General features: G+C 40.9%; 1 protein-coding gene across 1 annotated transcript; it reads left to right on the plus strand.

Moving 5' to 3' along the window:
- Window positions 1-10,882: 10,882 nt before the first annotated feature.
- Window positions 10,883-14,398, plus strand: LOC120570169 (galactose-specific lectin nattectin-like). Its single transcript, XM_039818421.1, has 5 exons — window positions 10,883-10,990; window positions 11,504-11,593; window positions 11,971-12,105; window positions 13,435-13,546; window positions 13,640-14,398. The coding sequence occupies exons 1-5, from the start codon at window positions 10,898-10,900 to the stop codon at window positions 13,705-13,707; spliced, it is 498 nt and encodes a 165-aa protein (XP_039674355.1). The 5' UTR covers window positions 10,883-10,897; the 3' UTR covers window positions 13,708-14,398.
- The last annotated feature ends 1,597 nt before the right edge of the window (window positions 14,399-15,995 follow it).

The following is a 15,995-nucleotide window of genomic DNA, read 5'->3' on the forward strand; positions in this document are numbered from 1 at the left end:
ACGGAGACGTTTTTCTCGTTTTTTACGTGTAACTGTCACGTTATTTTTTACGCGTAAATGTCACATTATTTTCTCGTGGAAAGGACGCCGGGAGGCGGCCTAAAAGGTCGCTCCATAAGCCGGAGAAGCCCGAGGCGGCTCGCTAGGGACTGGAGGCGGCTGAAAAGGACGCCCAAGTCGGAGGCGCCGGAGCGCGCGGTGCCGCCGCGGGGCCGGGGACCCACAATAACGGGATGGCGGAGGTTGGGTTTAGGAAAAACCTAAGGCCTTAAACACCGGAGAAAAAGGGCGCTTTAAACGCCGGGAGAAAGGGCCTTAAACGCCGGGGAGCCGGGAAAGGGCCTTAAACGCTGCGAAAGGGGGGCCTTTAAACGCCGGGGAAAGGGCGCCTTATACGCCGGGGAAAGGGATTTTAACGCCTTTAAACGGCCAGGGAGGGAAAGGCCCTTATCGCGGAAAGGGGCCTTAATGCGCCGGAAAGGGGACTTTAAACGCCGGGGAAAGGGGACTTTGAAAGCGCGAGACGCGCCACAGTAAAACGCGGGACAAAACGTCACACGCAGGGACGCCATCCCCCGGGAAACAAAGCGCCGCAAACGGGACGTGCTCCACAATTTGGAATTATTTCAGTGAGTAGGGCTTTGGCTACTACACTAGCTGTCTGTTTTGACATGACACATGCCTGACAGTAGTCTTGATCCAAAAAAAATAATTTCTGAACCAATGTTGTTTCACCATTGTGAAACAATTGTTTTTCCCCTCAATTGTATTTCCATCATACTAATCATTCCCCCTTTTACACATGGTTTTAACCCATGTGTCAACTTTGCAAAATTAGGAAAGAAAAGGCTGGATAGCCTTCTGTTAGGAAAATGAGCTCTACTGCTTGTACTGAGAGATGAGATGGCAGAGGTCCAGATCAGATAGCATCAGAATCAGGTACAACAGACACGGTTCAGGCCAGTGCTGGAGTCTCTGGAAGAAGAACATAAAAATGAGATCAGGGTTAGTGAGAGGTGTGTCAGAGAGGTCAGGTCATGGTATTCAGACCCCCTGTAGCTCTGCAACACAATTGTTCCTCTCTATCATCTGGTGTGTGGAGAAGAAAAATCAGGTTAAGAACAGTGCATCTGTTAGAGTGACATTTGGCAATCTAACAGAGTAGTAATATCTAAGGTACCTGGCCACAGATAGATTGAGTTTTTCATTCTGTTCCCACAAAATGTGTCACACAAAATGTGGAACAGGATTTATTTAATGCTTCGAGTCGCAGAATCAAGTTTAGCAGAGAAATTTGCAACCGGACGGAGTTTGTTGCCGTTATGTTGCAGCAACACAGAGGTCATGCAGCTCTTGTGCTTGTCAACGGTCTGCATGAACAGTTTTTAGGGATCTGGCAGTCCCAGCCAGGGCCGGATTGGGAATCATTTTCAGCCCTGGATTTTCATGCCTTAGACAGGCCCACTTTAGTTCACGACTGACTATATTAACATAATGTAATTAAAACCTCAGAATATAAGTTTATTTGCATTTTTACTAAACCTCAGAATTAAGTGATTTTTTTGCTAAAACAAGCTACGTTATCTGCCAATGGGGTAAGAAAAATAATTGTTTTTGATTTGGCTTGTTTTAAGCAACAACAAAAAACAAAATCACTTAATTTTTTTTCCAGAAAACAAGACATCATTTTGTATGCCATTTCACTTGTCTAGTTAATGTATCTTGAATTAAGAATATTTTGATATTTGAACTGGAAACAAATAAGATACTAATTAAGAAGTGATAATGTTTGCTTATTCACACACTATGGTACAACAGCAGCTTACCTGTGTCTTTCACAGTGAGAGCATTAGTCTCTTCACAACTGGCTCCTGGCTCTGTTTCTGACACTAAATGACATTTTTTACATTTATTTCTCACCACAAATATCCCCTTTTTACAAAGCTTTCAAATCAAGTCAAGTCAGTTTCATTAATGTATTGCTGAATCATCAGTAGGGCTGGGCGATGGTACCTCTCCATGGCGGTCTGCTGCTGGTGCGGTGTAGCAGCTGCAGATGGTGTTGGACGTTGCTGGCGAATACGGCTGTGCTCCAAAGTGTGAGCGCGGCTAAGGTGGTAAAACAAGTTTGCGGTAATGTTGGTGGGGACGACGGTCAGACTTATAAAATCCCAAAACTGCCATACTGACTTTTCCTGTTTTATCAATAATTTCCTCGCTCGCTGCGGCACTCACTTTCCACTTACCGCCGACCGGTCGGTCTGTTATTGTAGAATCCAACACGCGAGCGATGTGGCGGAAACCAAACATGATACTGTTACATGATTGGCTGTTAGAGTGTCACTCCCTACGTTGCTAGGTTACCAGAGAGTGAGTGCCTTTGTTCATGCAACCAAACTTGCTTCGCAACTTCTGGTTTCTTCCGAAGAAGAAAAACAAGTTATCGAACGTTTTATCGAACGCATTTTCTATTGATATTGATTACGTGTCTATCGCGATACATATCGTTATCGTTTTATCGCCCAGCCCTAATCATCAGGTATCATTACTTATCTCAGGGCATTTTTCATTGAGCAGGGATCTTCATTACTATTAGTTCTTCTGAATGACAATCCTACCTGCCCATTCTGTTGTGTTGGGCTCATGACTGGAGCTTGGTAACGTTACCGGGCCTTGCTCTTCACTGTTAGCAGAAAAGCGGACTAGAGGCGGCTGCTGCTGAAGAGCTACAAGAAAAAGTTTGATACATGAACGGTGGTTTGCACAACGTTGTTTTGCACGGTCGCTAGCATCTTGCACTGCTCCTAACTACCTAAACCTTAGCTTACTTACCGGCCTCGTCATCTTCATTTGTTTTTTTGAGGAAAAATGTGCTCAGCTTAGAACATTTGGCCGCGTCAGTTTCCAAAGCTTTCTTCTTTTTTATTCTGGCCTTTTCAGTGCCACCTTTGCGCTTCCTGTTATCCATTTTTATCTGAATTTTTTATTTTGAGCAACTTGCAAGGTGCCGTGTCGGGGGCGGGGCCAGGGAGTCAAAAGATAATCACGTCATCATTAACCTGCAGGCTGCACTCTGCGAGAAAATATTAAATAAAAAAGAGTGGGGCTGTGGTAAAATAATAAATAAAAAGAGTGGGACTGCGGTAAAATAATAAATACAAAAGTGGGGCTGCTGTGAGTGCAGGCAGCCTAGGGACAGCATACATGTTTCAACCCAGTGCCATGACAACAACGGCCCTCGTGGCCAAAAAAACAGACCGGCCCACCGGGAATTGTCCCGGTGCTCCCGATTAGCCAATCCGGGCCTGGTCCCAGCGTCGGGGAAGACTGCAGAGCCAGTTTCATTTTCACCAACGCTTCATTATCTTCGGGCATCCAAGAGCTTGTCTGACGTGAACTGAGACCCTTACCATGGATCAGGGAGCTCAATGGAGCTTCCATAATTGCATAAATAGAAATAAACTTTCTGTAATATGAGCATATGTCCAGAAGGACAATACTCTTCCAAATTATATGCTTGGGAAAGTTCCAGTTAGCTAATATATGTTTGGGTGAGATGGATTTTGCCATCAATTTTTTAGCTTCACAGCCTTCTGCAGCAAAAAGTTTTACAGTGAAGCTTGTCAGTCAAGCATGCAGCTACAACACAGTCAGCATCAGTCCAAATCAGATGTGAGGTTGTCAAACTGTCATTATGTCTCTGAAGAACCGTTTTGAGCATTCTTCATCAGGCCCTGTAGTAACATGAGCTGTGTAATGCAGGTTGTCAGGTTTCATCCAATCAGAGGCAGGGCTGATTAGACACCGCCTCAGTGAGGGCATTTTAGCCACACTATAATTAACAAATGTGGTTATGTCAGATGCATCATTATGAGAAATTCTCAATCCATCAGGTGTTGAGGTTAAACCAATGTTAAAGTGCACATTAAATACAACCAAGCAAAATAAGTGGACATGAATCAGACACCAAAAACTACTGAGCTGTCTTCAGTTTCCAGTACATGTAAGAAAGGAACAGATAACTGTTCTTTTACTGCTTGACCTGTAGCTCTAATTGACCAAATAAAATGACCACTAAGCATCGGTGTCAAATCTTTAGCTCTAATAATCAAGTTTGTAGCACCAGAGTCAACAAAAAACAGTGAGTGGAACCCCTTTAACTTTACCCTCAGTAGTAGGCTTTTTCTTGTAGGTTTCAGAAGATAAAATACTCTAAGTTGGTTTAACGTTTTAGATTCTTTTTCAGAACTTTCTGAACTATCAATTGTCCCTAACAACAAAAACAGTGTATCAGTGCCAAGCATTTCTTCATTGCATAAAGAGAGTGAGTGTGTGATAGCAGTACCTTCCTCATCAGCTGTTGGACTCAGTCAAACAGAGGGACTAGTGCTGTTCTCTGTCTGAGGTGGTTTTTCCTTTTTCTTCGGCCAGTTACATACCCAATGTCCAAAGTCCATGCAGTACCAACATTCAGGGCTGGTTCTAGCCCTTTGGTTGCCCTAGGCGAGATTGAGTTTTGCGCCCCCCCACCCCCTCCCCCCACCAGTCTTGCATTGCCAGATCTCCACCGCGCTGTGTCAGCGATACAGTAGCAACGTATGTTCATTTGAGTTTCTAGCTTCCATGTAAGTTAGACGGCACCAACATTTGGTCTAATCATAACTGGTCTGGCAACCCAGAGGCCAGGGTTTTGTTTCCAGATTTGTGTGCATGGTGACTTATGATGGGGGGGGGGGGTTGGGGGTCCACCCCCTGAAAATGTTTAGCATTAAATACTTCATTTCCTGCATTCTGGTGAATTTTTATGCACTTATTTTTGTTTACCTTTTTCTGAAACAATTTATACTGGAAATATGTTTATCTAAAAGGAAACATAGATTACAGTCCAAATATAAAAACATAATGGAATATATTGCAGTAAGGCTCTCAGGCATTCTGTATTGCTTTTAACTATTTATTCTCCTGTAGATCGACTTTTCTAAATATATCTGAGTCACAACACATGTAGCCTAGGCATCATTTACTCTTCCCACTTTTGCTTCTTTTTTTGAGGAAGTAACCTCCTTAAATGTGCATATTAAAATTATTCACCTGAATGATACATTAATTAATTTTAATGAATTAATAAACCCCTGGACTGTAATATTTCAGATGTGTTTGAGCAAGATTTCTGCTCATGTTCAAAACTTTGTGCACATTCAAAATACAGTATATCTCATCTGTGTTCTCTGAGGTTTGGAGGAGTCGTGATATTTTGAGAAAAATAAAGTGATAATACAATAGACTATTACAAGAATAAAGTCACTATATTTCAGAAAATAATCCACCTGCACCATAGTCTGCTGTGCATTACATGATATCTCTGCTGAGACGGTAGATCTCAGACCTCCTGACAGACTCAGAGCCCTGTTTGGGACGCAGGTCTCTGAATGAGACAGTTTAGGGAAGTGGCTGTAGGCTACGCTGCTCTACATCGGAGGTGGAAACACAAAACTACAGCAGAGGGCGTCCATAGTCCTGGATCCTCTGTCTGCACCGCTCTGCCTACTTTCCAGTTCCTCATCTCTCATTTCCACACTGTGCTCAGATTTCACAAAAGACAGCAGCCCAGTGTGAAAAAAAATATTATCTGGTATAAACAGTGCTCACTCATTGATAAAATGTTAACACACTAATTAGATTTCTCTCTAAGAGTAATTTTTCAGATCAATAAAACTCTCGTGTGTGTACACTAAATATGAAGTTCCCTTGAGAAGACATTAGCTTAGCATAAAGACTGGAAACAGGGGGAAACAGCTAGCCTAGCTTAGCATAAATACTGGAAACAGCTAGCCAAAGGTAAACCTACCAGACATTAGTGGTGATGCTCTTTTTATCCAAAATGTCCAGATAGAAAATAAAAGTCAATATTGTGTCTGAACTTTCTGTGATACGAGAGGAGAATTCAAGTGTAATAACACTTCATAATAACTATTAATAATTCATATAGTCCACTGGTTTAATGAACTGGTTCCTTTTCATTCTTAAAACTGATGTGTTGTGTTCTTTATTCATCTGATTTCCTTTACTATATAATCAACTAAGCATTAAAAAATAAAAGACATATTGGCACAAAAACAGTGTCTGTTTATGTTTTCTAAAAGGGACAAATCATTAATATTTATCCTGGGGGCTCAAACTCCCAACCTTTGGGTGTAAAGACAAGAGCTGATCTCAGTGAGGTATTGGCCAGGTGATGAGACAACTGGCTTCATGACATCAGATAGACAATGTGCAGTACTGCTTCAAAATGTTGACGTTGAAATACTGTCACTAATTTCACTTTGTCTTGTAAGGTCTGTTATTTATTTTATTAAGTCGACCCGGGTCAATGGAATTGCAAAGCAAATATATGTATATATATATATATATATATATATATATATATATATATATATATAGAGAGAGAGAGAGAGGGAGAGAGAGCTATAAGATCATCTATCATGTACCTCTCCAAATCGCAGATCGCTAGATTCCAACAGGGCTGGACTGGGACAAAAAATTGGCCCTGGAATTTTTGGCCCAGGCGGCCCACACCCACCGTGATTGGTCAGACACATTCCCTGTAGACAGTCTTCTTAAAATATGCGTGCATTCTATGATATGAGTTGCCTAGTGTTCAGCGTTCATGTGATCGTTTTGGATCCTTCAAGAGGGGTCTCAAGACTTATCTGTTGATCTTATACTTAAATAATTCATTCATTCTTAGAATTATGATTTGTATATTTATGGAATTTTATTAATTTTTTTATTATTGATATTTGATATTGTATTGCCATTATTACTATTTTCCTTAATATTGGCTTAGCAAACAGTTTACTGTTAATTTTAACTATTGTAAGATTCACATTTTGTCGCTTTAGACACAAGTGTCTGCTAAATACTATAATCATAACTATAACCCTTCCCAAAAGTTACAATAAAGCTGAGAGTGGTACCGTATATGCCCTGGAAAAGAGCACCAATACAAGAGAAGCTAATTAAGCCATTCAAGAACACTGATGCTTGTATCATCACTGATTTTATAGATCACACAGACTCTTCAGCTAGCCAACAGGCTAACCGCTAGCATTTTCAATGTAAGCTTAATAAGCAGTTAGGTTACCTGACAGCCACTGACTTTAATGTTACAGCCAAACTGCTTGTTATCATTGTGACGTGAGACAAACGTGTCTCACGTCACACACACACACACACACACACACACACACACACACAGCCTCCCTCTCTTCCTATTTTACTAAATTACTCAGAAACTGGGTTGAAGAAATAACCCAGGACTTTTTAGAGTGTTATCGGCCGGCCCGGCCAAAAAGGTAAAAAAAAACTATTTATATCGGCGATTCAGCCCAAAAGTGCGTTGGCCCACCGGGAAAATGCCCAGTATACCACATGGCCAGTCCAGCCCTGGATTCCAACTGGCCTACATTTCATTCATGATCGATGGAAACACCTACACATACCGTGTTTATGGAAATGTAAAAAGTGTAAAAAGTGTTTTACTGCTGCATCTCACCCAATGGGAGACCTGCTAACATTTAACTAGTGTAGGGGGGTCTGGGGGCATGCCTCCCCGGAGAAAGGTTTGGCCCAAAATTTGGTGGCCTCAGGCACATTCTAATGCCACAATTTTATCATATACACTGATCTTTATTATTGCATATTTAAATCAGTTTTTCTTTCTATATTTTTGTATACATTTTTGTTATATTATTTTATTATTGCCTATATGTATATGAGTCTATCAATCAACTGACGCAAACTGAGTAACATGCACACATGCCTACTTATGGTGCGTTCAAATCAACTCAGATGTGTTTCAAGTGTGGGGACAGAGGACACTGACATGTTAAATGTGGGGGACATGTCCACCGCGTACCCCGTGTCTGCTACGCTCTCGATTGGAGGCGTGAATTCAGGAGCAGTGGTGTGTGAAAAGGGTGTAGAGGAGGGGGCTGAGGATGCCTCCTGTGGCGATCCTGTGTTCAGGATCAGAGTTGAGGATGTGGGGCTGCCTATCCTGATGTGTTGAGGCCTGTTGCTCAGAAAGTCTGATATCCAGAAGCATAGTGAACTGCTCAAGCCCAAGTCGCTCTGTTTTTGGATCAGTTTGTATGAGAGTATTGTGTTGATCGCTGAGCTCAAGTCAACAAACAACATCCTTACATATGTGTTCTGATGTTCCAGGTTGGTTAGTGCTGAGTGGAGAACTGTTGGAACTGCATTATTGTATATGTGTTAATGTGTGTATTTGTTAGGATAATTATTTATCAAAAAATGAAAAAATCACTGGAGTTATCTTAAAAGCTTATTTACTTGCAGGTAGAGTCAGTTTACAGCACTCACAGCATAAGTACAGAAAATGACTGAAGGATTTTCACAACAGTGTCTTTTTGAAGGAGTTGGGAGTCAAGATCGTTATTCGGTTCATGTAATCGGTAGATTTTCTTCTTATCTCCGGTCATGCCCCGCATCTCCTCCACATGATGCGCTCTGCCCTTAGGATACAGCCTGTGCTCTTTGCAAGGTCACTCAGCTTTCATGATTAGCCCATGAAAGACAGAAATCCTAAAACAAACAAACAAAGTTTGGATGCAAATGGTTTGAAACTGAAGCAAAAACTGTTCTAAGCATCATTTTTCTAACAGTATTGTTGAAGCTGAATAACGAGGTCCTGTTTATTTGTGAATGTCACCGGAGAGAATAAATTGATATCATCATAAAGAGATCCTGTGTCACAGTGGGATTAATAAATCAAACGCAACGCAGAAGTCCACCGGTTAAACACACATTGTTCATCACATCCAGACACCATCATACACCACTGACTAAACCTGTTTGAGTCGATACTCGCTCGTGTCTTTAAATTAACTCATGAGTCGCGAGTCTCTAGTATCATTAACTCAGATCAGTTCAGTCCTACTACAATTAGATCTGTTACTAGTCCTAGCCACCTGAGCTACCAAAAGCTTTATAACTTACAATTTCATAGGCAACCACAACTCCACATGTCAACTCAAGGTACTGAGTGAGCAGAGACAGTCCGAGACAGGAAATAGGAACTTCCTGACCCGCAGACTCAGAGCCGTTAACATTGCATGCTCGGAGACCATGGGACTCTTGAGTACACGAGTCAGTCAGTCAGTCAGTCAGTCAGCCAGCTATGTTGTCATGAGTGGATCTGTAGACTGAGTGAAGTCTCTCCTCGAGTCAGGGTGAAAAGCAAATCCACAACAAAAGCCATTCTTTAATTTTTGAAATAAAATGCTTATATAAAAAAACTATATTTTTCTTTATGTATTATGTATGTATTTGTATTCAATACTATTTTTTTCTTATTTTACTCCCTATTTTGCTATTTGTTCTTTAATGATTGATGATTTGTGTAAAGCACTTTGAGTTGCCTTGTGCTGAAATGTGCTATATAAATAAAATTGCCTTGCCTTGCCTTATAGATTATAGGTTTGGTGTATAGATGTAGCATATCAAAATTAGGTCGGTCGATTTACTGCGGGCACAGTTCCTGCTTCTATGTCTACATTGAAAGCCTATATATTGCTTAGGCTACACTAAGTTAAGTCAAAATGCTCTATTTCCCATGACTAAATGGCTCTCCTTTGAGCAGCTGCATGAGGTGGCAAGTAGGACTGAGTTTTCTTGGTGATTTAGCAATACTGACTCAAGTGACTCAAGTGACTCGCACAACCCGGATCAGTCTAGTGAGAGACTCAGAATAACTCAAATCCTTAAAAGGAATCGAGTTTACCAGGCCTATCACTGACCCTGACTTTAACACCCTGTTAAATATCAAGTCTTTACCTGCGTCATCATGATTAAGACCACTCCCCTTTCTAAGGTATATAAGTGACTCTCTTTTCCCTCCAAACCAAACCAAACCAGCCAGTACAAAGATTACTGATGTGAGTTTAATGGACAATTTCACATTGTATTATCATTATCATTGAAAGAAAGATTTGCCTGAAAAATGTATAAATGTTGTTTATGCTAGATTGCAGAGTTTATTCTGTTGAGTAAAGTTATAAATGAGTGCAGATTGTGAATGCATTAATGATGTAAATCAGGTGAAGTTTGACCTAATTTGTTATTATTGAGTGTTTAATGCTATTCAGATCTGTGACATTTTCTTTCAGTGACAGTCATCAGCTTGTTCTTCTCCTCTGTGTCAGCCAATCACCACCTCAGCAAAGGTATTTATGTTTCAATGTATAATCACAATTTCATCTATTTTACTTTTATTAATAAATAATCTTGTCTGAATCGAGAGGACATTTTTGGGGGAGGGAATGAGTCCTTACCCCAAGTGCAGCAGTTTAAGTTCCTCTAGTCTTGTTTGCGAGTGAGGGGACAACAGAGAGGGAGATTGACTGGAGAATCGGCTCAGCGGGGCACTATTGCATACACAATCTGTTCTCGATCTACCAGCCTGTTTGAGTTTCTACCCTCACCTATGGTCATGAAGGCTGGGTAATGACTGGAGCTCATTGAGGTGGTTTGTGCATCTGGTAAGGATGCCCCCTGGGCGCCTCCCTAGGGAGGTGTTCCAGGCACGTTCAGCTGGGAGGAGGCCTCGGGGAAGACCCAGGACTAGGTGGAGGGATTATATCTCCAACCTGGCCTGGGAACACCTCGGGATCCCCCAGTTAGACGTCTGGTAAGGATGCCCCTGGGCAATCAAAGTTCCGGTCAGCGGATGACAATGCATAATCTATCAAATATTAAACCATATCTATAATTTATAATATGATATTAACTAATCTGGATACTTTAATTTGATGAATGTTTCATTAATAATCAATTGCAGTCATTAATTGTCTGACATTCTTTCCTTGTCTGACGTATGTTGACTTTGTTTAACATCTTTCCACAGATGACATCAGTCTTTCCGTTAGCTTTGTTGCTCTGTTTGTCCAGCGGACTGTTGACTGCATATGTAAGTACACTCTTAAGAAATAAATCACTAAAATAACTAAAATAATTAGAAATGGAAATTTGGTGTGTAGATACAGTAAAAATAAATGTTCTGTTATGATGAAAAGCTTTTAATAAACAGCTTACTATCTTCACTTCTGAGTAAATGTCGGCCCTGTTCAGCAGATGGTATTGCACATATAGATACAAATGCTCATTCCTTTTTTGTTAATAATAGTTGCACTCTTTAATGTGCATTGGAAATTATGGGCTGATAAAACCTGTGCTCCAGGGACCATATTCATATAACATCTAAAGCTAAATGTAGCTCTTAACTGGCTGAGTTAGAGGCTGTTAAAGTCTTGTCTAACTTATAATAAACAGGTCAGAACAGTATCTCTGACTCGTTGGGTTGCTCTGATTGTAGTCTTGCATTGCCAGCTCTATCTCCCCAGCACAGAGGAGGAACAATCCATAAATGAACAGTTGTCGATATAGACTAGTCTGATTGTTTTTGGCTCATTTGTTCATACAGGGTGAACCTTGCTGCCCTCCTGGTTGGACTCAGTTTGGCTCTCGCTGTTTCAATTTCTACATCCAGGCAAAGACCTGGATCGGTGCAGAGGTACAGTAGTTCCATCCATCATAACACATGTATGCTTAATATCAATTTAGTGTAATACTTTACTGCAGTAAAACTACTAATACCACATAATTAGGAAAATGATCAAACTCTCCCGAGACATGAACACCCGTTAATACCAATGATACTTACATACTTTTATTTAAGAAACATTTTCATTGCAGAAGATTTACTGTAACAGAGTATTTTTACAGTGTGTTATTAGTTTTAAGTAAAGGATCTGAATACTTCTTCCACTACTGATTAAAAGTATAAAAATGTTCCATGTGACTATAAAACTGCCCTGAGATCTGTTAATAATGTGATTATGTTTTAGTTTCTTTCTAAACGTTTTAAACTGATGATATTGTCTCCATTAGCTCTTCTGCCAGGCTGCTGGTGGGAATCTGGCTTCCATCCACTCAGATGCGGAACATGGATTCATCAAAGACTTCATTTTCCAAGTGACCGGTGCACAGACAACTGCCTGGATCGGAGGCACCGACGCAGTGAAGGTGAGACTTTTATCATCACACAGGAAGTGATGTCACCCGTCTCTCAGCCTGTTCTATGAAGCATTCGTACATATAGCTGTGAAAAGTAAAGCTCTGTGCTGTATAAAAGCGTGAAGATCCTCATAGGGAGGAGGTATGGGGGGGATGTTTGGCTCCTAAAACACAGGGCTTTGAAGCTGGGGAGCAGAGTTCATGTCCTGAAGAAGTTAAGAAGAAAACAAAAGACTATCACCCTGTAAACGAGTGTTCATGTCCTGAATCCTCATCTTAAAGGTATAGTGGAGGATTATCCCAAATTTTAGAAAAAAACCGCCCTCTCCACTGTTTGAAAAAATGCACATGCGCAACACTCTACCTGCTCCCGAGAGGGAACGCCTATTAAAAGTGTGCACGAGAGTGCACTGTTTACAAGTTGCTGTCGGCATGGCTCATACAAGCCTACTTTCCAAAAGAAGATTTGCACTTTTTCACAAATTGAGATGTTTACCGTGTGTGCGCCGTGCGTGACTTGTGCCAGGGCTAGCATCGCTAATCATAGCTTACATCAACTTTCACTAGCAGTGATTTTAAATGGATTTCTCCAAATAGCACGCCAAACTTTACCTGTGGAGTAGAAACTTCACGACTGAGGCATCAGTGGGAAGCCCAACCTGTGCTTTTAGCGCACGCCAGCGTGTGAAATATTCTCCCAAAAACACTCCGGTCTTGTTTCTTTCTTCAGAGGCCTTTCTCTTCTTGTCGTACAATTCCTAGACACTTTTTCTCTTGCGACCCTCAGACATTTTGAAAAAACACGGTGAGAACGGCGAGCTTCAATGAATGGCTGAAACCGTAGCTCACCACACATATACACCTGAAAGTGCGCATGCGCAGAAAAAACAAAAAGCGAAAACTACCCTAGGGACGAGCACGTACGATGGCCTTACGTAAACATATCACCAGAATGATTGACAACCAGGAGGACCAATCGTCTTGATGATCCACCCGGAAAAAGAAAATCCTCCACAATACCTTTAACTAGTTGTTTTGGTGTCTAAGTGTAACTGTGGTCGCTGCATGACGCACAGTACCAGCTCACTGTCACCTATTATCAGCTAAATTTAACTGTCATGTGACCGACAGGCGGTCGACTAATTTCGTAGGATTTCTTACATAATTATGTGATTGTGCATACGTTGTCATACAATATCTTACAAACCCGTTCATGAGAATGAACGGGTTTGTAAGATATTGACTTGTTGTAGAAAATAAGAAGTCTTTGGCCTGAATGAGTATTACAACAAAACCTCTTGACTTCACTTTGACTTTAAACTAATCTTTCTCCTCCAGGAGGGTACGTGGTTCTGGTCTGATGGATCTGAATTCAACTACAAAAGCTGGAATGCGGGGGAGCCTAACAACCTCGGAGTGGAGAACTGTCTTACGATGAACTGGGATGGAGGTAAAGAAATATTTAAAAGATCTTGTTGTATGTTGCACTTTTAAATATAAAAGTTAAATGTAATCAGTAATTGGTTGTAAACTCTCTCTACAGCAAACTGGAACGACGCGCCTTTTGCCAAGAAGGTTTCTTTCGTGTGCTCCATGAACCTGTGTGTGTAACTCTACCACACCATCATGATGCCTCTACAGCTCATCTATAATCTCTATCATTGATTCCCTTTCAGTTTGTTCAGCAGACAGAAACAGCTCTCTGCTGACAGATGACTAACTTTCACTTGTTTATAATCTGAAGAGTTAGGGAACAGTTCACATTTGGGTTTAAAATTAGACAGAAACTGGCTCACTGAGCTGGACAAAAACAAATCAGTAATTGGACTTTTAATCTACATTAAATAGCAACATGAAATACAGAAAACATTTGAATACTCGCACATCTTTTACATTTTAGCGTACGGTATATATGAAGTTCCCTCAAGCAGATATTAGCTTAGCATAAAGATTGGAAACAGGGGAAACAGCTAGCCTAGCTTAGCATAAAGACTGGAAACAGCTAGAATGACTCTGTCCAAAGGTAAACCTACCAGACATGAGTGATGATGATCTTTTCATCCAAAATGTCCAGATAGAAAATAAAAGTTTATATTTTGTCGGACCTTTCTGTGATACAAGAGGAGAATACAACTGTAATAGCACTTCATAATAACTATTAATAATTCATATAGTCCACTGATTTAATGAACTGGTTCCTTTTTATTCTTAAAACTTATGTTTTGTGTTCTTTATTCATCTGATTTCCTTTACTATATAATCAATAAAGCATTCAAAAATAAAAGACATATTGTCACATAAACAGTGTCTGGTCCTGTTTTTGTTTTCTAAAAGGGACACATCATTAATATTTCCCCTGGGGGCTTGAACTCACATTCATATCCCTGCTTCTGCTCAATTATTGTTATCCCCGGTGGAGACAAAATGTCTCAAAGTGATCAGTGTTACGTCACCGATAGCCTAGACCAGGGGTCACCAACTCGGTGCACGCGGGCATTATTTAAGCTATAATTAATATAGGGTCTAGGCCCTAGACCCTCTATTAACTATAGCCTAAATAATAAGTGTTTTACACTAAGTGAAGTGCTGTAACATGAACAGTCTATGCAGAGAACGATAAACTCTGAGCAGTAGTTGCTGGTTTTATTCAGCTGCTACCGAGCTTCAGGACGCCGGCTACCAGCGGCAGCTGTTTAGCCACCAAAAGGTGACTGTGAGCCGGCTACAGGCATCACCATATGACGTGATGATGTCCTTTCAGGGGCCGTGGTGGTGGAGTCAAGCTAGAAAAAGTGAGCGTAATGCAGTAATGTCAGTTAATTTTAGGCACAAACACTCCCAAAGAACGAACGAGCATTTCAGAAACGATACAACTTTATTCTTAATTGTCACATACACACAGCAGTGAAATTCTGTTGCTGCATTTAACTGGATGCATCCAGGGAGCAACTTGGGGTTCAGTGTCCTGCTCAGGGACACTTTTACATATGGTCAGATGACCTGGGATTGATCCACCAACCTTGTGGTTGTGGGCAACCATTTTACCTCCTGGCCACAAGCCACCCGTGGGTGAAAGTATTTTGTCAACTGTGTTCTCTGGCTTGTAGGTGTTGTGTTTCATGTTTACTACTACTACATGTTGTCCTATTTCATTTTAAGATTATTTGCATGAATAAGTGTTTTGGCATTCACGGCCAAGTGGCATTTAATTAATCCATAGTTTAAAGAGAGGGATTTCATGTTTAATGTTTTGCATGTTTCTGCTTTTTTCACAAACGCACCCTACATATAGTGGAATCTGATGATGGTTTTGCCTCTCAGTCAAGGGTGTAGGTTTGGTTTCAGCATTGCCACATTATAACTGGGGGGTCTGGGGGTCGTCCTTCATAAAATATTGTCTGTCAAACTCTTCATTTCCTGCATTCTGGTGAATTTTGATGACAACAATTTATGGTGCAAATGTCTTTATATAAAGGAAATGATTATTCTCCTTTATTGTTCAAAACGTTCTTCACATTCAAAACATCACACGTGTTTCAGGATGTGTTCCTTTATAATACAGCTGGCTTTCTTTTTAAGTCGGCCTGTGTAGATGTCCTGCAGAGAGTGGGATGTTCAGTTCACCTTTACCGGCTGAAATCTATCATCACCTCCTTGATCTTAGTTGTTAAGGTCTAGGTTGTTATGCTGACACCACTGAGCCAGATGTTGTACCTCTCTGTAGGCTGTTTCGTCGTTGTCTGTTATGAGTCCAACTACGGTGGTGTTGTCCGTAAATTTGATGATGGTATTGGACACGGGCGTAGCTGTAATTTAAGAAGTGAGGGGGACAGATTATTACATCTATGCCAAGCGCAAACCAGTATAGAAGGCATCAATACATTGTTGAGGAGGGTCAC

Source organism: Perca fluviatilis, chromosome 12 (assembly GCF_010015445.1).
Source record: "Perca fluviatilis chromosome 12, GENO_Pfluv_1.0, whole genome shotgun sequence".
Lineage (NCBI taxonomy): Eukaryota > Metazoa > Chordata > Actinopteri > Perciformes > Percidae > Perca > Perca fluviatilis.